Source organism: Odocoileus virginianus, chromosome 24 (genome assembly GCF_023699985.2).
Source record: "Odocoileus virginianus isolate 20LAN1187 ecotype Illinois chromosome 24, Ovbor_1.2, whole genome shotgun sequence".
NCBI lineage: Eukaryota > Metazoa > Chordata > Mammalia > Artiodactyla > Cervidae > Odocoileus > Odocoileus virginianus.
In genome coordinates, this window is record NC_069697.1 from 3,827,848 (window position 1) to 3,850,442 (window position 22,595).

Consider the following 22,595-nt stretch of genomic DNA (forward strand, 5'->3'; position numbering starts at 1 on the left):
GGGTTCAGGGAAGATCCCCTGGAGGAGGAAATGGCAGCCCACTCCAGTACGCTTGCCTGGAGAATCCCATGGTCAGAGGAGCTGGGCAGGCTACAGTCCATGGGGTCACGCAGAGTGGATACCACTGAAAGGACTTAGCACAAGAAGCTCAGTAGATAGTTAAACAATAAGAAACTATGACAGGAAAACTGTGACAAATATATAAGTGAACAGTCTTGCCTCTGTGATCTTTCACTTCACCACCAATAAAATGAAACAAAAAATATTTACCTCCAGAATCACTGTGATGATTAAGTTGGAAAGTGTAAGTGAAAATTCAGTATTTAGTCATAAAATACCATATAACAATCAAATACCAAAATAATAATTTTACCACTTCAGAATTATAAGAGAAAAAAATCACTTAGAAGAGGAAAACACTAGCTACATGTCTAAGGCTTGAATGAAAATGTGACCTATGTATGTTTACAAATCCTTTCATCTCAAATTCTTTATTATGCATGAGTGTCTTTTGTTATCACGATGCATAAAAATGGTAAAGCCTGTTGAAAACTGCAAAACAAAGAGACGAGCCAAGGAAAAAACATGAATAATTTATTCAGATAGGATTCAAGTTTATCCCCAACTTATTTGCCTTTTATTCTTCATTTTAGTTAGTTACATTTTCACCGATTATCATCAAGGTTATGCATGCACCTTGAGATGGTCACAAAAGGTCCATGATACAGGGATTCATAATTAGGTTGTATGTTATATTCAGAGTCCCAGGGGAACTAACAGATTCCAGAAATACTGATTAAGCAAGATGAATTTTTATACAGTTTCAACTACAACAGTTTTAAAGACAAGTGCAAGCTTCTTTGCCACAAAATTCACAAAAAAAGTAATCGATTGAAGAATATCTCTTTTATGCAAAATATACATTTTAGGGTATAATTCAATTAATATTCTACTATATACTGACATTAGTCTTGATAATTTAATAAAAAAATATTCTCATTGCCAGAATTTTATTTTTTTAATATTTATAATTGAGGTAACAATGACAAAATACTTGAATCATGAATAATACTAATGAGTTTAAGTCAAATAACTTTTAAGAACTTAAAACAAATGTGGGACTCCAAATGGGTCAGTTTTGACAAATAGGCACTGAAAACTTTGCAACATAATATGACAAGCTAGTGTAAGTGGCTTATTAAAAATAAATGATACAGTTAGTGTTCGTGGATCTAACCAACAAATGAGAAATGAAGGAAATTAAGACAGACCTATAGTACACCAATATCACTGCTTTTATGATCACAGCACAATCTACTGCAGGTCCACAAAGGGTAATTCACAGAGGTGCGGGCCTTACTTGAAGCTCCAGAGATGTTGATCGTGACTCTGGCTTCCTTCGATGTGAGATGGCCAAAGCTGTTGACCCATGCATACATGTTGGTATTTACAGCTGTTTCATGGACACCAGCCAGTCCTCAGCAGACCACTCATATGGGGAGCACCAAATGAGTTCCAGCCACAGTTCTTGCATAGGCTTTTTCATGCTTCATGAAGACGCCAGGATCTCTTCCAAGTGCAACCTGGTCACGTCAGGGCACATTCAGCAGCAGGAGTCTGTTTCCAGAATAGTCCTTGGTATGGCTAAATTCCACTGTCCCTTTTTCAGCAGTCAAAAATCCATGATAAATTCTGTACAACACTGCAGTCAATAACAGCAGCACCAGACAGTATATTAATTCCTTCACCATAAAGTTGTGTTTAATTATAACTTTCTATGTGTAGTGTTATCAAAAGCATCACTGAATCTCTAAATATGAGTTATGTCTGGGTAAATACATTGCTGTACAAGGTCTCTGACATGCAGGTCATGCTCTAGGACTTGGGGATATAAAGTAATACATGTTATGTGGCCAATTCTAAAAGTGACAATTGTCTCCCTAACCGGAAATAAACACGAGCATTAGGAATTAGCAGTCTCAAGGATCCTAAATGCCTTAGAAATATTGTTTATCTCTCAGTTTATAGTATGGTATTTTCTTCCCTCTCATGTCCAATACATCAGACACACTACTGCTATTGCATTTGTAGGGATGTGCAAACAGAATGTCTCCCACTTGCACTGAATAAGACACCCTGAGGGTTTCACTGGCGTGTCCTGATGAATTCTGGTTGCTAGGGAGTAGAAACTGACACTGCAGCAGGCAATCAAATGCAAGGGTAAAACTGCTGCTTAAATCCTGCTTATCAGACAGGTTCACAGCACCGGTTAACTTAGGTAGTCTACGGGCATCACTAATTCACACACAAAGCACAGAGGCTGTTCCAAGTAGTGAAGAAGGCAAGGGGCAGGGAAGAGGACCCAGTCCTAAAATCATGAACACCTCATCAAGGCATTTCTGTGCTTCATGGAGACAGATGGCATATACACATAAGACAGGGAGCTAAGACATATGGACAGAACGACATACAGGACAAAGCACCTGATTAAACACTGCCTGAAAATCTGATTAATGCTGTCAGTCAGAGATTTAAGGCTTGTCAAGAAAGCTTCCTGTGAACAACAATGCTCTTTGTTGTTTGCAAAATAATAATAATAATAATAATAAATTAAATAAAGGAAGGGGGTAAAAAAGACAAGAATTTTGAGTGATACTTTGGCACCCTGACTCTGAAAATGATGACAAATTCTGGGATTAAAAGAAAGAAAACATGATTCTAGTTCCAAATAGCAATTCCTATCTAAACGATGCAAGCCTGGCTGGCAGTTACCTTTCTCTCATGTTTTGTGCCTTCCCCAAGCCATTAAGTAAGAGATCTGGCCTCAGCTTGCGTGTAACCAGTAATGACAATCTCTTTGCAGTTATCTGTGTGCAAACAACCAGAGACATTCAGAACTCCAATACAGCATTTTGGAAGAAAAGTAAAACAATCAAGAAATTAAACTATTTAAAACAAATATTTTTTTTCAAAGAATAAAAAAAAAAAATTGTCAAGGAGAAATTCACCCTCCCTGCCCCACAATTCAACATGCAGAACAGTCAACCAGTGGTTTCACATCAGCAGAATGGTTCGATGCAAGTACACATATCCCGAGCCATCTGCGGTCCCCGAACACTGTGACATTGCTTTCAGGTGATAGAGACAAGATGGTCCATGCAAATGAGCTGACCAAAGTCATGTTGTGTGCATTCAAAACAGAATCCCAGACATCTTCAGAATGGTTCAGAGTCACAAGAAATGAAGTTCCCATGAAGTAGCTGGCATTTGGAAGCACAATGATTTAAATTACCTCCCTGAAGATGTGTTTATGTATTAGGGTACTCGCCAATATCTGATGCTATCTGTCATTTTATTGCGAAAGGAGATCAGGGCAATTCATATGGAAAAGTGGCAGCACTACTAGGATAAGATTCGTTTAAACCCAGGATAAGATTCGTCAGCTACCCAAACAGCATTTTTTGACTTCAGATAGTAGTATCATGCAGGATTTATACTGTATTAATGGCGTCTGGAGTAACTCTACATTTAATTATTTCCATTATGGGGTAAACAGTACTTGAATTAAGACAATTTAGCCAACTGATGCAGTTTGGTTTACAAGATAGATGGGATGGGAGATCGAGAGCGCCTCAGAGGACAAGGAGAGTTGTAAGGTGAAGTTACTGGAGAGAGCCTCAGAGCATTGCCTGCCAAGCCCGCTATGTTGTTTAAGCTTCGGGATTTTTCATATCCTTTTATGGAAAAATGCACAGACATCAGTTGAATTCAACCAGAAAATAGACACAGACAAACAATATCATGCAGGGTAATCAAAGTGCTATTTTTGAGCTCAAAGAATTTGTTTACAAAGAATTCAACATTGAGACAATTTACAACTCTAAAAAAAAAAAAAAATGAAGCTTGCTGTAGCTGTCATTTCCAAATGATTAAGCCAAATATCACAAATTATTATTATAATACTTCAAAAATCTATTCTTTTCCAAATTATAGTTTGTATTGATGAAATTTTGGCATATTCAATATCAGAAAACTTATAAGAATTATGCAAAGCAACTTAAATAAGATATAAATTTGGCTAATATTTTTAAATTTCAGAATATGTTCCTGAAAAAAAATGAGCTATTTTTTCTCTTTTTATTCTTATTTTAGTGTTTACTAAGTTAATAAAGCATGCTTAAGTTTAAGTGCACCACTCTTTCCCAGCATATTTAATCTTCCAGCTTTATGGGGTTAAAAGGATGATTCCTCAATAACGACTTTTAATGCCATTATCTAGGTAATGCAGAATGAATGCCCATTCCTAATCCCTTGTATTTAAAAAATAAAAAAATAAATAATATAAACTGAGTCATCATTTCCGTAAATTTAAATCTGATTTTGATTATGTATTTTCATCTGATTCTTCCCTGCCAGGAATGAAGAATAATTTGATATTTTCCACCTTTTCTTCCTATTATCTTGTGTTCTAATCTTCTGTTCATGATAATCATTGACTCACAGAATCCTTCCCACTTACATGTCTTTCCCACAAACTTTAACCCACTGATTTGCCTTAGCTGCTCAAGCCACACCCCATCAAGGACACTATTGGAAGGAGTATATATTGTGGTATTTTTTATTAGAAAAGACTAGCAGCAGGTAAATGAGGTAGTGAGCACCTACTATAAAAGTAGAAGTAAAATTGTATTAAAAGTCAGGCAATCATTAACTGAAAAAATAGTCATATTATACAATCCATCAGATAAATGTTCTGGCAGCTCCACTGAAAAAGTGGTATAGATCTGGGAAATGAAACAGCTCTACTTCAGGGTAAGGTCTGACTAGTAGGAACCCCCTCTCTACATATACACCCACAAGCTTTCAGCAGATTAGATGTTTTCTTTGATATTTTGTAGGTGAAAATTTATGTCATCCACTGATTACAGTACAGTTCTCTAGGACATAATTACTGCTAATGAGAAAATTATCTACCTATATGTTTTATTAGTATTTTGAGCTATAAAGCATGTGAGGTGGCATATATTTCATTCTGCTCTGGTGGGTGATGGAACAGTTAATGAAAGAATGTCTTAAATAATTAAAAAGGAATTGCAAGTCATTCATTCTTACATAGGGACCTTCACATTCCTAGAGGGCTAATTATCATTATTCTTCTGTAATGTGATTGGAAATAAAACTAGGACTTGTAGAAAGAATAATTTATCCAAGTTGACTTGGATTTTTAGTGTAACCTAAAAATGTAAACTAGACTATAAACATTGATTGGTTTTGATTAAAAGCAACCTCGTGAATATACATGAATCAAAGAAGTTGTTAATAACTATAGACCATCCTTGTAAAAATACACATCTTGTTCCCCACAATAACTGTGTTCCCTATGAGACTTCCAAAAAAGGTAAAAATCTGTTTAACAATTTATAATAATCATGTTATTTACATGTAAATCTTGGTTGCCCTTGTAAATGTTTAGTTACTTTTCTGAATTATAGTCATTAAGATAAATATTATTTATTCTGTTGATAAGTCATGTTATTTTTAATAACTATGATTTCAGTGTCTATTTGAGAAGGGTTCCCTTATAATTTAGCAACAAGTATTTAATTAGTAAAATTATGTTTTTCATATAAATTTATTCTTCCTTTATTCTGCAGGTTCATTTGTGATTAGAAAATTTGACAAAATTTTGCCTCATCAAGCTTTTATTGAATGGAATGACTGAAAATATAATTTATGAGAATAAACAATATTGAACTCAATTTGAACTAATATTTAAATACATGATATACATTTTACACAGCTTTTAAGAGCACATATTTGTTTAGGGCAATATTGAAACTGCCTATTTGTGCATTATCAATGAGTATGTTTGTGTTCATGTAAAATGATATATAAATAAAAATACTGTATAAATAAAATCATAGGTTCTAAGTTTTGGGAGTTCATTCTTTTAGGTAATCCACATGTTTTCTTAATGTATGCCCAACTGCATTTACACTTGTTGATAGAAAAAGAATACAAAGGGAATTCAGTCATTTTTCTCATTTATATAGGGGAGAATTTATATAACCCAAAAATCAGGTCAGTGTAGAAAACGATTAGAAACATACAGAAGATAAATATGTGAGTGGGAATAACAGGAGATATCTCTAATCTATATAAAGGAAACAGGAGAAGAAATAAATGGATTTCTAATAGACATGACAAAATAAACACTGAGAAGATTAAGTGAAAATAGCCAGAAATGTTACCAGATCTAGGGAAAAAAAAAAACACAGATCTACAAAATAAGCAAGAATGAAAAAGAATTTGTTTACAGTGAGAAATAATTAAAAATAAAAAGCTCATAGTTGGGTTTTCAAAGATGCTCTCATTGATAGAATTTGTGAAATAAGATCACATGTATAGTTTTCTCATATAAACACAATATCTTATTAACTGCTTTGCTATGGAAATTTGCCATTTTACAGGAAAACTGTATTTATATAGGTGCTTTATAGTTTGCAAAGTCTTTTAAAATATGTGACCCCTTTTGACAGTTTAAAATTCAAAATATTATCTAACATGGAAGAGAAACATTCTAGCTAGAGTCTTAACATGTAACCCTAGTATAAATATTGCATGTGATATTTTATTAAATGATGCTTAAAATATATCCAAATATAATCACACAATACATAAAAATACATATATACACATACGGATATATGTATATACATATATAGTAATTTAAGATTACAAGGCAAGTACTATATTCCATATTAATAGTTATATACATATATTTTGCTTAAGTACTATGATAGAGTATTAACTATAAAAATATTTAAAAACTATTGTAACAATATAAAATAGTGAAAAATCAGATAATTGAAACACATTTTGGTACAAGAGATGCAAAGAGTGACAGTTCTTGGAATGAAGTATAATTTAAAATATTACACATTAAAAAAACAAAAGAGTCCTCTGTCTTCTCTTTTGTTACTTACAAGTATGGAGACAGAAAGAACAATATAAAGTGCTCAGAAGAAACAAAAAAGAAGCACAACATGGGTAATGAGTTATTTCAAAGGCAGGAGGCATTATAAATATTTTAGGCTTAAAATGGTAAGGTATTCTGTAGGGAGAAACTGCAATGAATAGCAAATAAGCACAATATTTTTAAAATGCAGTTGCACTAACATGAAAGTTTTAGAGTGGCTTTTCATTCAAATTCAGTCAATTGCCTAAGAAATTACCATTTCTTCATAAGAAATTTGTAGTTCTTTCTCTATTCTGTTGGTAAATAGAATAAAATAACCTTGGCACTAAAGCAACTGGAATTCTCAAAGCAGAAAGTATTCTAAGAGCATACCAGAACTTTGACAAGGGTGGGTTATAAGTGTCACGAAACTAATTTCTTGAGATAAAAAGGGTCCAATTGTTCGGATGGTAAAGTTTACTAAAATGAAAATGAAAACTAGCAACTAAGGAATAGTCATAGATGGTTGACACAATCTAGGGAAATAAAACCACATGCTGAAGGGGAGCTTCAGTATCCTGCTATATTTCTTAACCAAGATGCCTATCTAATACAATGCATCCATTCAACAGATATTAAGGATCTTCTATGAGCCAGGAATTGTTCAGTGTCAATTAAAAAATAATAATAAACTTAAAATGATCATTGCCCAGAAGAGAAATTTTGTAAGTACATTTTGTAAGTACAGTAAGTAACCTTTCCACTGATTGGGTATACTGTTCTATATGGCTGGAGGATCATGTACCTTAGCAAACTCCTGACGTTCAGATTAATTACTGGGGAAAATTTGCCCAAACACTGGATAAGAGACCATTAGAGTATGTTTAATGTTTTACTTTGGAAAAAAAGTTTTATTATTGTTTTATAATTATCAATCACTTATCAAACAGATGCATAGAGTCAATTAGTGACTTTAATTCATTGTAGGAAAAAAGATAAATTTTCAAGACTGCTGAATATATTATATTAAAATAAATCGATGGTTGACTTAATTACTTAATACTTCATTACAATTCTGCCTATAGACAAATGAAAAACAAAATAATAAAAAAAAGAAAGAAGGGTGAAAAGTCTTTCAGATATGATAATCAAGTTGGCTGTTATGATACACATTTTTAAATATTTATAATGAGATAAGATGTAATGAGACAAAAGGCACTATGATGTCATAGCTGCTCCCAGAAAATGATGAATGAGCATTTTACACCACTCCATACATTTGCAGCATTTAATTGCTACGTCACCTGTTAGGATCTGATGAAATGCATGCCTACCTTTCCTGATCCCTCCATCAGAAGCACACGTGTAATCACCTGCCGTCAGCAGGAAACACGTCTCCCCTCTTCTGCTTTTGTCTCTGGTGCTAGAGCGCCTGATGGGGAGCCTTTCTGGGGGCGATAACGGCGGCTCACTTCCCGCACTGTCGTCACCTGCTAACACTGGTCACAGCACCACGCCCATTGACAGACAGTGATGATGAGGGAACGAGACAATACAAAGAGTTTACGCCCAGTGTCCAAAGTACAGTCACTCGATAATACAAAACACAATCATCACAACATGATAAGAAAAGAATTTTCATCACTCGTCACAAAAACTTACATGGAGCAAAATGGAAATGTATTGAAAAGGAGAGATGTTCTCAGGGAAATTTTAACTTCATGTTGGACTTTATCTAATATGACAACAACTTTTACAAAACTAATATGATTCAAAGTAAGTGTGATAATGAAGTAGCGCACGAATTAGCATCTTTCCACTTTTGATAGGTTATCTAGATACTGTAAATAGACATCTTTAAAAATGGAGCCTACTGACGGAAAAAGTCCTAAGTAAATATTAGTCTTTGTAGTGCTAAAAGACATATGCTTTCATTGTTTTCTGGAAGTAATGTTTCCCAAAATTCATAATGAAAACAATCCCAAAGTTTACAAACTTTGTGTCCAGGTTCTGTTTTGAGCATAACAATGGAACAAGTCAACTTCTCCAAACGCCCTTGAAACGTTTATGTCTAAATACTTGCCAAAGACTTTCACATCCTATCGCCTAGATGCTAGCTCATAACAGTGCTTGCCCAAGCTGAGTGTGTCCGCCTTTCCATGCCCTTCAGAAAAGCTCTGCACAAGCAGAGAACAGTCTAACAAGGGCAGCAACACAAACTACATTCCATCTTCCGTAAGGACATTCCTGGCATAGCAATTCTCAGATACACGCTGACAGAATTTGCAAAACAGTCTGCTAAATAATCACAAGGACTTTGAATAAAATCTTTTAAAAAGCAGTTCAGTTCCAGTCAGGTTTTATTCCCCCCCCCCCTAATTTAACCCATAATAGCTTTTGGGAGCTAAGGAGACAACCTGTGAAAATGTCACTTGCTTTTCCCATTTGTTTGCTAGTTTGCTTGGTTTGTTTAATTGGTGTTATTTCTAAATAATGCTAAATTATTCACATGGGATTTTCATAAATCATTTTTCTACAAGAAAAAGATTAAATCTATCTAAGTTATAGGGAATGCATATATCTTAACATTTCATAGATGACAAAAAATTAGTTAAATTGTGAGATCTACAAAATATTTCATCTTTACTAGACATAACAGACTAGAGAAGACACTATTGACTATCACTTTGGCAAACTGAATTTACAGTCAATTAACTCTAGATTATCTATGGCAACAGAGACAAGCAGGAATTCAGCTAATTTCAAGCAGGAAGTTATCCAAAATTCCATTCTGGGAGGGAAAAGAGCCCAGTGCAGAATGCATTAAAAAAGGCAATCCACAGAGAAATTCAACCTTCCTATTGATTAGCCAAAGCAGATCATCTAGACCCTGCATAATGTTGGGCTGATTGTACTACACAGCATTTTACCCAAAGCAAAGGAATTATATTGAAATACCCTAATTAAAGAATAATGAAAACTTAACCAACACTCCCCAATATTACTGAAGAACACCTTTACTTTCCAAAGGGCATTCTTACATATCACCTCTTCAGTGTTTAGGCCTTTGAAATGTAAACATCCATTCTTTTTACACAACTTCTTCTTGTGAATTAGGTCAAAATGCATGGCCCCATGTGGCAGAGATAAAACTGAGAAAAACACACCAAGCCAAATGACATGGAGATCAACATTTTGAGAATGAAGGATGGAAAATGTCCAATATCATACCACCACATCGTGCAGGGAAACAAAGGAACATCGGCACGAAAGCAACAAACAGGCAAAAGAAAATATTGGCGCCGTCAGCACAGGGCATTCCCGTCAAAGCAGGAGAACTCTATAGACCAGCTATGCGGACTTCTACTTAGGATTCATTTAGAAAAGCTACAGTCTAGCTATCTACAAGCCTGACACAGACACATTTGCAAAGGGGTGGAACCGAAAACTCCGAACATCTGCAGAAAATGAGAAGGTGCCTTCTACCTAAGGGACATACTGGTCTATAAAGTATTTAATGGCATGCATTTGAACCCGTGCCTTACCTGATCTGTTATGTTCCAGAAGCCGACTGTCTTTGCCCAGACACGAGTCACCCTGCTTGCTATTGCAGGCCACGTTTAATTCTGTCTTGCAAAAAGTAGGCGAGTTTGCCTGAGGAGCAGGAGGGATGTGCTTCTTTCTTTTCCGTGGAAGCTTCTGCTTTGCCATCGCCAAGGAGTAGTACATTCCGAAGTTGTTGACAATGACAGGCACCGGCATGGCTATGGTCAGTACTCCAGCCAGAGCGCACAGGGCTCCCACCAGCATCCCCGACCACGTCTGCGGGTACATGTCTCCATAGCCCAAGGTAGTCATGGTTACTACAGCCCACCAGAACCCAATAGGGATGTTTTTGAACTGCGTGTGCTCGCTAGCTGAAGGGTCGTTGGGCTGGGCGCCCACTCTCTCTGCATAGTAGATCATAGTAGCAAATATCAGAACTCCTAGAGCCAGGAAGATTATCAGCAGCAGAAATTCATTTGTGCTCGCTCGAAGAGTGTGTCCAAGCACCCTCAAGCCTACAAAATGGCGGGTGAGCTTGAAGATCCTGAGGATCCTCACAAATCTGACCACTCTGAGGAAGCCAAGGACATCTTTAGCAGCTTTAGATGAGAGCCCGCTGAGTCCCACCTCTAAGTAGAAGGGCAGGATGGCCACAAAGTCAATGATATTCAAGAGGTTTTTGACGAATTCAAGTTTATTGGGGGAAAAAACAATACGGACTAAAAATTCAAAAGTAAACCATACCACACATACTCCTTCTACATACGTCAAGGCAGGGTCTGTTTCAATTTCATACTGTGGGACCACACTGGTGCCATTGCTGACTGATTCTGTCTTGTTTTTAACAATATTGAAAGCTTCATGTGTCTCCAGGCAAAAGGTTGTGATTGAAACCAGGATGAAGAATAAAGAAGCAAAAGCAATAAACTGTAGAGAAAAAAAAAAAGAAATAAAAGAAGAAATATAGAATGATCTGAACCATAATATACTTCAATCCAAGTTTAAAAGCACTGATCCCCGTAGATGAAGAAGTATAAACACATATTTGGAGATTTAACTCAGGATGTTACTCAACTGTAAGAACTTAGACATGTAGGTAACATCCATTAGAGTTGCGCGGGAAGGATGTTTCAAGTTCTTCTTTCAGCTTATATAGATTAAAAGTTCTGATTTCTGTTGGAAAACAATCTGAGTCTTCTGTGTAAGAAAAACAGCAAAAAATAAAAACCTTGCAAAAGAACGTTACAGGGCAGCAGGCTGAAAAAAAATAAATGTAGACAATGGCTCCAGATATTGGTTATGATTCTAGAAATCTTCATGTATTAGGTCCAGATTTACAACCATAAATATAAGGTGCAGTCTACACTGATGGAAATCTGGAAGCCACCCATATTTAACTGCAGGCTTCTTCTCAAATGTTCAGATTATCATGACATGAAAAAAGTGTTTGAGCTGTGCTACCATTTAAATTATATCAACCAAAGGTGAAGTCCAAAAAGAGCAAACCTAGGGAAGAAGAGTTGGCATTAAGACTGAAGAGAGAGAAAGAATTAAGGAACAAATTAAAAGGCATTCTTCCTCTCCTGAAAAAGAACTTCAAATGTTAGAATAATATGTTATAAAACTATAAAATATATGTTATAAAGGTTTTTTAAAAATTCAACATTTCTTTGGCCAATAATATATGAATATACACATACCTACTAATACAAAATAATAATAAAAGCTCTCACTTATATAGTTCTTACTAATACCAAACACTCTTCAAAGCAATTTACATAATTAGCTCATATCAATACTCATAATGACACTACACTGTCACCTTTTATGGTCACAGAGTTTGTAACTTTTCCAAAGTCATAAGATTAACTTGATAAGTTTTGCCCCAGATTCTGTTCCCATAACTACCAAACTCTCAAATGTAGAATACAAATATGTTGAAGCCTTTATTTATTTTAGGATCAAATTCTTCTAAATATGAAAGATCTGAAAATCTGAAACCCAGTGTCATATGAAGCCCATGACACTGTTGCCAGCTGTCAGCAATGGAGGCTTTCAGAGAAGCTGGCAGATTCCCAGTGCTCTCTGAGTGAGCTGAGATTGAACCTGCTCACTGAGCATCAATAGACTACCAAGAGTCCTTGAATATCTAAACAAATGAATTATTCAGGAGGAAGAGGTCATCAGTCAAATAGAGGGAGATCCTTTTTAGAAATAGTATGACATATCCCAAACCCAAAGCTCTTCCCTAATACCTGCTCCTCAACTAAACATTGAAAAGATCTAAGTTTCAAGAAGGAAATGGCAACCCACTCCAGTATTCTTGCCTGGAAAATCCCATGGACAGAGGAGCCTGGTGGGCTAAAGTCTATGGGGTCGCAAAGAGTCAGACACGACTGAGCAACTTCACCTTCACCTTCAAGTTTCAAGAAGAGATTGAAATCATCTCCCTTTTTCCCTGGTTGAGTTTCAACGTAAGAGATACACAGATCTTGCCAAGTACATGAGATACACAAAAAGACTGAAAAAAAAAAAAAAAAAAAAAAAGGACTGAGATTATCTGCCATAAAGAAAGTTCTCAAGGTGGGGGGGAAGATAGGGGTAAAGGATTAAGAGGTACAAACTATTGTGGATAAAATAAGTAAGTTATAAAGGATATATAGTACAACTTAGGAAATACTATCCAATAGCTTTAATAACTATAAATTGAATACAACTTCTAAAAGTTGTAAATCACTATGCTGTAGATCTGAAACATATAATATTGTACATCAACTATACCTCAACTAAAAAGGAAAAGAAAATGAAAGTGAAGTTGCTCATTTGTGTCCCACTCTTTGCAATCCCATGGATTGTAGCCTACCAGGCTCCTCCATCCATGTGATTTTCCAGGCAAGAATACTGGAGCAGGTTGCCATTTCCTTCTCCAGAAAAGGAAAGAACCACCCCAAATTATGGACTAGTTTCTCTGCAGTGTGCTAGTAAAGTATATCACTCATATTAATATTATAAGTCATGCAAATCAAGGCTTTGACTTATTTTTCCATTCCTATCTTCCAACTTCCCTTGGTTTTGACATTACAATTTGACTATGATCTTTTCCAGATATATTGTGAGATGATGGCATTTTTTTTCACTCAGCTTTTCCTTCATACAAATAAATACACTTTTCTTTTTAAGTCAAGTACTTGTTCTAACACTTAATATCACAAGGACATCACAGATTCTTTAAAATATTACATCTTTTAGAGAAAGAATCAACTACCTTTGATTTGTGCATTACCTCTTCATCTGATCACAATTTTATCTACGGGTTTTAGAGTCACGCTTATTTCTGACTCCCCCCACACTTCTTTTGCATGACAGCCTTTGCAGTGTGACATACTGACTCCTCCAACAGCCACTCCCCACACATTCCACCATGGTATCCAGAATTTTCGGCTAAGCATCTAAAGTTTCAGTGGGCAAATTCTATCTATGAGACAGAGTACAAAGCAATTAAAGCAAGCTGCAATTTTATCTTTGATTCTAGTGTTTCTGAGTCAGCATTTTTTCTGGCTAGTTTTCAGTCTCAATGCTGTCCACCTATACTCTGTAGTGGATAGAGTGGGACCTCCAACGTTGCTCATTCAAAATTAGCCCTGACTTACCACCTCTCATACAACAAAGACAGTTTCCAAGTATACTTTCATCAATGTAAAGTGCTAAAATCTTTTCTAGTCAGATATTTTCCTACACTTCATTCATTAATTCAAGAAGTATGTTGAGTGCCTCTGTATGCCAGGCCACAGGGGTAGGGTCTAACTTTGACAGTAGTAAACAAAACACAATCCTATCCTTGGAGGAACTCACAATCCAACGGGTATATAGACATTAAATATTTAACTACACAAAATTACACAATTGCAATTATAATCAATTCAATGAAAGGAAAAATAACCTAAAGCTTATTTAAACTGAGAGGTTATAGAAACCTCTGAGAAAATATCAATAGACTGGACTTTGAAGGATAAGTGGAGGTCAACCTGATAGAAAGGAGAGGTGTGTATTACACAAAAGAGAAGTTTTAACAAAAAAGTCTGGAATTTCTTAAGTGATGCCTTGAAGGGAACACAAAAGGAAGAGAGGATTTTCCAGGTTTGCCTCTTTTACACGAATTGTGATGAATAAATTCCAAATTAGCACAGAGATCCTCACTTTCCAAAGGTTTTAAATCAACAAAAAATATTACCTGTATTTGATTTAAAATGAGACTGTAAGGTGACTTTTGAGGTTTGAGTGCTGGTAGAGTCCCTTTGGACTTTCTATATTGGGAGACCTATAGAATTCACTTGTCTTAAATTATTGCACCAGCCCCATTGACCGGGATAAAGTGAAAATAAAAGATATGTATATACATATATATATTAAGATGGCTTCTAATTTAAAGCACTCTGAAAATATTTGAAATCATCATTACCTTAATAAGAATTACTGGAACTTACTATTTATGTTCATTAAATGAGTTATGTTACCAGGAAAAGGTCAAAAAAGCCTTAAGATACTGTGGTATACCTAGGTGGCTAGGATTTAAGTAACATGAACCACTTTGTACTAGGACATTATTTAAATACCCCACTCATATTTCCAAAAATGTGCTCACATTCATTATAACACACCTGGGCAGCTTACCTAAATGTGAATTTCTTAGCCCTACATCAGATGTCAGATTCTGTTTGGGGAGATGAAATTTGCACCCTATAGGCTTTCTAGGTGATTGCTATGCATAGTATAGTTTTAAACCTCTGTTTCTGTGTTTTTTCAGCAGACTGATAATACAAGATTGATAATTGATTATTAAATGAATTGGAGTAGTTTTTAAATTCTAAGCATTTGTAGTCTTCCAAAACCTTAATAAGAATAGCTAACTACCTCCTATGTAACCTCCTATGTTTATGGCCCAAATGTGTTTATGCGTGTTTGTGTTAAGACATAATTCTGGCTTCTACACAAATAATTGAGTAAGCAAAGCAACCAAACAGTTTCTAAATATACACAATTCTAAGACACAAAACTTTAGAAACCAAAAGTTATCTTTTATGCCACTTAGATCTTTCAATCAAACATTTTATTAGAACTATTTAAAGAACCACATGATGATTTTTGCATTTGTATTATTCTACATTGTAGTCTTTATAACTCAATATGTCTTTAGCTTTTAAGGACTTTGTAAATCTGCTGGTGTGGTAATATTATAACCGGAAAATACAGAGAGTATGACAAATAGAAATAAACTTCGATATCCTTAGAAATATACAAGATTTATCTGTATAAAATAATAGATGGTTATTTTGTTTAAAAAACAGCTAGATAGGCCATTAATAAAGGCTAAGGACACTTGGTAGGGTCAAGAATAAGAAAGCTGTAACTGAAAGCCAAAGTTTACTTCACTATTACATGGTAGGGAATTGGAAGTTGGTTTCTGTTAGCCTGCAAGTGAGGATGTTGGAAGAAAGTTGAATTCTAACAAGAAGGAAATGGAAAAGGTCTCTAAAGACAAGGAGGAAAAGTCCATAATGCGAGGACAAACAATTAAAAATGCCCCCACAGATATCAATCAGTAAAGAATCTGCCTGCATTGCAGGAGACCCAGGTTCGATCCCTGGGTTTGGAAGATCCCCTGGAGAAGGAAATGGCAACCCACTCCAGTATTCTTGCCTGGAGAATCCCATGGACAGAGGAGCCTGACGAGCTGCAGCTATGGGGTCACAAGAGTTGGACGGTTTAGCGACTAAACCACCACCACCACCACCACAGATATAGGAAAAGAATCTAGGGAGGCTAACGGAGAATATTAAATCCTAAGATGCCGCTTGCTTTCTGATGCCTCAATAAAAGGTGGTTTTACAAACAGCCTGGTGTTGAACGCGCTCGGAGTAATGAAGCTATTGGACCTCGGGAGGATGACAGGAGGGGAGCAGGCAACCAAGGAGCCAACATACATAGTCAGATTCAAAAACACAAGGAGCAACAAGTAACAGTAAAAGGGAGTCAGGAGAAACTGAGCCCCTAGTAAAGTCCTTGGCGATACTGGGAGACAAAGCTTCCCATGGAGTGAAGAACAGGGTCTCAGTTTACCAGGAATTTAGTCTGAGCATCCAATGAAAGGGGAGCTCCAGAAACCTTGGAGATCTAGGATTATCCGGAGGCTACACTTGGATTTCTTTAACAAAGAACCTGAACACTTTATCTGAACTTAAATCTAAGAGTCTCAGAGATAGAAAATGTCCTCCTTTGTTTCTAACTCACAAGTTGTATCCAAATGAGTGAATGTGAGGTTAGACTGAATAATATTAAGAAAAAGAAATTCAAAGGGAAATAAGTAGGGGGAAAGATGTTATTTATTTATTTATTTTTCTCTTCACTGAACTGGTAACTGTTTAAGGACTGGAATGTTGTCATAGTCATTTCTATAGCCCCTGATTCTGTCACAATAGTTAGTATTTAGTATGACTGGATAGATGAATAGAAGGGTGGAAGAATTAATTTAAAATGTATAAAATGAAAAATAAAATGAAAAAAATAATAAGGTAGAATACATTTTGATGGGTATAAAAATGATGTGAAAAGGAGAAATGAAAAAATAAAGCATGCATATTGAAGTAAAAATTCAAATTTATAGCAGAAACAAATTAAATTGGTTCCTAGGTCTAAATGTTGCCAATAACAGCTTCCATTCATTCAGCTAATAAAGCTTGTGTCTTACCAGGGATTTGAGGAAGAAAACTATACTGCCATCTTTCCCTTCCTTTTCATCTGTGATAAGACTACAAACTCCTACAAGCATTAAATGAAAATAAAAAGAGGCATGTTAAATACTAATTAAAAATTTTAAAAGATTTCCAGACAAGATGCTGCATGTTGCCTGAATTCATAGGACTGCTACACCACCTAAGGCAGTTTCAGGATGGGAATATCCTGATAAAATATTGGCTTGTGGTTCCAAGAAGTAGTTACTTTTTCTCCATAAGCTCAGTGTCCATGCTTAGCAACATAGAGTGCTCAACACTCTCTAGTCTTTTTTTTTTTGATTAGCAATTACGGAGGAGTCCTCAGAGTCCGGGTTGTACATGGAATGTATTGTGTCTAAAAGCTTCAAAGCAGACATTCCAGTAGATTCTCCAGGTATACATAATAGGCTGGAAGAAAGATGAAGAAAAATGTGGTATAGATTTATGTTTCATTATTTTCTCTTTTGTGTAAGTATTAAAATACATACAGCTGAACTCAATAGCTAACTAACATTATCTACCATCATACACACACAAAAACCTCAAAATGATTAAAGACCTAAATGTAAGGCTGGAAAACTTCTAGATGAGAACATAGGCTGAACACCCTTTGACATAAATCACAGTAATATTCTTTTTGGATCCATATCCTAAAGTAAAGGAAATAAAAGTAAAAATAAATAAACAAATGTGACCTAATTAAACTTAAAAGCTTTTGTACAGCACAGGAAACCACTGACAAAAGAAAAAGACAGCTTAATGAATGGGAGAAAATATTTGCAAAAAATATGACTGATAAATGACCAATACCCAACATATATAAGCAGTTCCTACAACTCAACATCAAAACAAAAAACAATTCACCTAAAGACAGGAAAAACTGAGAAGACATTTTGCCAAAGAGGAAATGCAGATGGGTAACAGGCACATAAAAAATACTCAGCATCACTACTCATCAGGGAAATGCAAATCAAAACCATGACGAAATATCACCTTGCACTTGTTAGAATGGCTACTATCAAGAAGAACACAAGTAACAAGGATGTGGAGAAAAGGGAACACATGTGCATTGTTGGTAGGAATGCAAAGTGACAAAGCTACAGTGGAAAACAGCACAGAAGTTTCTCAAAAAAATACAAATATAACTACCATATGACTCAGCAATTCCACTCCCGAGTATATACCACCTCCAAAAAACCAAAACATTAACTCAAAAAGATAAATGTACTTCAATGTTCATTGCAATATTATTTACTGTTGTCAAGATATGGAAGGAATCTAAATGTCCATCAGCAGATGAATGGATAAAGAAGATGGGTGTACGTATATATACATGTACATATATACATACATACAATGGAATATACTCAGCTATAGAAAAGACTGAACTACTACCATTTGCAACACCATGGATGGACTTATATGGCACTATGTTAAGTGAAATCAGTAAAACAGAGAAAGATAAATACTGTGTGATATCACTTCTATGTGCAACCTAAAAAATACAACCAACTAGTGAATAGAACAAAAAAGAAGCAAGCTCACAGATACAGAGAACAAGCTAGTGGTTACCAGTGGGAAGGGAAGCAGGGAGGGGAAATATACAGGGGTAGGGATTAACAGGTACAAACTATTAGGTATAAAATAACCTACAAGGATGTTGTACAACATGGGGAATATAGCCAATATTTTATAATAACTACAAATGGGTGTAACCTTTAAAATTATGGATCACTATACTGTATACCTGTGACCTATGTAATATTGTATAGCAACTATACTTCAGTAATAAAGTTTTCTCTGATTCTACTCCCTGCGGCCCAGTGACTGCTCCAGAGGGATTCTAACACCTTCAGGCACCTGGACGCACATCTTTGGCACTTCTCTCAGCCCAACACTTTGGCCAGATGTTGCCAAGGAACACGGTGGTTAAGTGGAATGGCGGGAGCCCTGCACACTCTGCTTCTTCATAGTACGTGGGTCTGTGGCTTGTCTACAGTTGTGTTCTGCAGCCCAGGCCAAACCTCTGGATGACTGCAGCTGCAGTCAGTTTCACGGCAGTCTCATGAGACCCTGAGCCAGAGTCGCACAGAGACCAGGCCCTGAGCCTCTGGAGAGATCTCTCACTCCAAGACCCTGGACAACCAGAGAGCCAATGCTAGGTAGTATCACACAGTGAGAACTCACACAAAGGAAACCACTTGAATACAAGACCCAGCAGCACCCAACCACCAGTAGCACCCTGTGCAGAATGCCTCATCCAAACAGCAAACAAAACAAAAATACAAATGAATCATCAGCAGACAGGATTACCACCTCACTCAGCCTTGCCCATCAGAGGAGAAACAAACAAACAAGCAAGCAAAAGAAAATTGAAGTTGCTCGGTCATGTCCAACTGTTTGTGAACCCATGGACTCTTCCGTCCATGGAATTTTCCAGGTAAGGATACTGGAGCAGGTTACCATTTCCTTCTCCACGGGATGTTCCTGACCCAGGGATTGAACACAGGTCTTTCACACTGCAGGTAGACTCTTTACCATCTGAGCCACCAGGGAAGCCCAAAACAAGCAAACAAGCAAAAACTCAGCACAAATCTCACCCTATTCGAAGCTCACACAAACCACTGGACCAATCTTGCTGCTGCTGCTAAGTTGCTTCAGTCGTGTCCGACTCTGTGCGACCCCATAGACGGCAGCCCACCATGCTCCCCCCTCCCTGGGATTCTCCAGGCAAGAACACTGGAGTGGGCTGCCATTTCCTTCTCCAATGCATGAAAGTGAAAAGTGAAAGTGAAGTTGCTCAGTCGTGTCCGACTCAGTGACCCCATGGACTGCAGCCCACCAGGCTCCTCCGTCCATGGGATTTTCCAGGCAAGAGTACTGGAGTGGGGGTGCCATTGCCTTTTTCAGGACCAAACTTAGGAGGGCAGAAACCAAAAGGAAGAAAGAATTCAACCTTCTTCAAGGAAAGAATTCAACTTTCCTTGAAACCTGGGAAGAGGAGACCTCAAACACAATAACTTAAAAAAAAAATAATGAAAAGGCAGAGAAATGCTGCACAAACGAAGGAAGAAACCAGAAACACAGAAGTCCAAATAAATGAAGAGGAAATAGGCAAACTACCTGAAAAAGAATTCAGAATAATGATAGTAAAGGGGATCAAAAACCTTGAAAACAAAGTGGAGAATCTGCAAGAATCAATTAACAAAGACCTAGAAGAATTAAAGAAAAAACATACAGAGACAAACAACAAAATTACTGAAATCAAAAATACTCTAGAAGGAATCAATAGCAGAATATCTGAAGCAGAAGAACGAATCAGTGAGCCGGAAGAGAAAATGGTGGAAATAACTTCTGATAAAGTAAAGTAACTTCTTTATTCTGATAAAGTAAAAAGGATGAAAAAAGGAAAATAGCCCATCAAGTCCCAGAGGCACAAAGAGTCCCAAACAGAATAAACCCAAGGAGAAACACCCAAGACACATACTAATCAAACTAACAAAGACTAAACACAAAGAAAGAATATTAAAAGCAGCAAGGGAGAAGCAACAAGTAATACATAGGGGAAACCCCCTACATTTAACAGCTGATCTTTCAGCAGAAACTCTGCAGGGCAGAAGGGAATGGCAGATATATTTAAGTATTGAAAGGGAAAAATGTACAACCAAGATTACTGAACCTGGCAAAGATCTCATTCAGAATTGATGGAGAAATAAAAAGCTTTTCAGACAAGCAAAAACTAAGAGAATTGTGTACCACCAAACACATATAGATTAAAAGTGAGAGGATGGAAAAATATATTCCATGCAAATGGGAAGCAAAAGAAAGCTGGAGTACCAATCCTCATATCCAACAAAATAGACTGTAAAATAAAGAAGATTATAAGAGATAAGGAAGGACACTACATAATGATCAAGGAATCAGCCCAAGAGGAAGACATAACAATTGTATATATCTAGGCGTCAAGGCTGTATATTGTCACCCTGCTTATTTAACTTATATGCAGAGGACATCATGACAAACGCTGTGCTGGAAGAAGCACAAACCGGAATCAAGACTGCCAGAAGAAATATCAATAACCTCAGACATGCAGATGACACCACCCTTACGGCAGAGAGTGAAGAGGAACTAAAAAGCCTCTTGACGAAAGTGACAGAGAGAGTGAAAAAGTTGACTTAAACCTCAACATTCACAAAACTAAGGTCATGGCATCTGGTCCCATCACTTCATGGGAGATGGGGAAAACAGTGGAAACAGTGGCTGACTTTATTTTTGGGGGACCCAAAAATCACTGCAGATGGTAGTTGCAGCCATGAAATGAAAAGACACTTACTCTTTGGAAGGAAAGTTATGACCAACCTAGATAGCATATTAAAAAGCATAGACATCACTTTGCCAACAAAGGTCCATCTGGTCAAGGCTATGGTTTTTCCAGTGGTCCTGTATGGATGTGAGAGTTGGACTGTGAAGAAAGCTGAGCACTGAAAAATTGATGCTTTTGAACTGTGGTGTTGAAGACTCTTGAGAGTCCCTTGGACTGCAAGGAGACCAAACCAGTCCATCCTAAAGGAGATCAGTCCTGGGTGGTCACTGGAAGGACTGATGCTAAAGCTGAAACTCCAGTACTTTGGCCACTCATGCGAAAAGTTGACTTATTGGAAAAGACCCTGATGCTGGGAGGGATTGGGGGCAGGAGGAGAAGGGGATGACAGGGGATGAGATGGCTGGATGGCATCAGTGACTCGATGGGCATGAGTTTGAGTAAACTCCAGGAGCTGGTGATGGACAGGGAGGCCTGGCATGCTGCAATTCATGGGGTCACAAAGAGTTGGACACGACTGAGTGACTGAACTGAACTGAACAGAACTGAATGCCTATCCTTCTAAAACTGTTTCAAAAAATTGCAGAAGGAACACTTCCAAATTCATTCTACAAGGCCACCATCACCCTGATACAAAAACCAGACAAAAGAAAACACAAAAAAGGAAAACTACAGGCCAATATCACTGATGAACATAGATGCAAAAATCCTCAACAAAATTTTAGCAAATAGAATTCAGCAACACATCTAAAAGCTCATACACCATGATCAAGTTGGGTTTATTCCAGGAATGCAAGGATTCCTCAATATACACAAATCAATCAATGTGATACACCATATTAACAAATTGAAAGATAAAAACCATAAGATCATCTCAGTAGATGCAGAAGAAGCCTTTGACAAAATCCAGCACCCATTTATGATTAAAAGTCTTCAAAAAATGGACATAGAAGGAACCTACCTCAACATAGTAAAGGCCATATATGATAAGCCTGCAGCA

General features: G+C 36.6%; 1 protein-coding gene across 13 annotated transcripts in view; it reads right to left on the minus strand.

Moving 5' to 3' along the window:
- Positions 1-573: 573 nt before the first annotated feature.
- KCNC2 (potassium voltage-gated channel subfamily C member 2) overlaps positions 574-22,595 on the minus strand; it is a 223,601-nt gene continuing 201,579 nt past the window's right edge. For 6 of the 13 annotated variants that reach the window (XM_070454208.1, XM_070454206.1, XM_070454209.1 and 3 more), the window contains exons 3-6: positions 10,504-11,431; positions 10,000-10,110; positions 8,293-8,457; positions 1,677-3,734 (exon numbers count right to left, since the gene is read on the minus strand). In XM_070454208.1, the coding sequence (XP_070310309.1) occupies positions 3,598-3,734; positions 8,293-8,457; positions 10,000-10,110; positions 10,504-11,431 (1,341 nt within the window). In that variant the 3' untranslated portion in view covers positions 1,677-3,597. Of the gene's footprint in view, positions 3,735-8,292; positions 8,458-9,999; positions 10,111-10,503; positions 11,432-22,595 lie in introns of all 13 variants that reach the window. The other 7 variants (XM_070454214.1, XM_070454212.1, XM_070454213.1 and 4 more) reach the window with 7 other exon arrangements.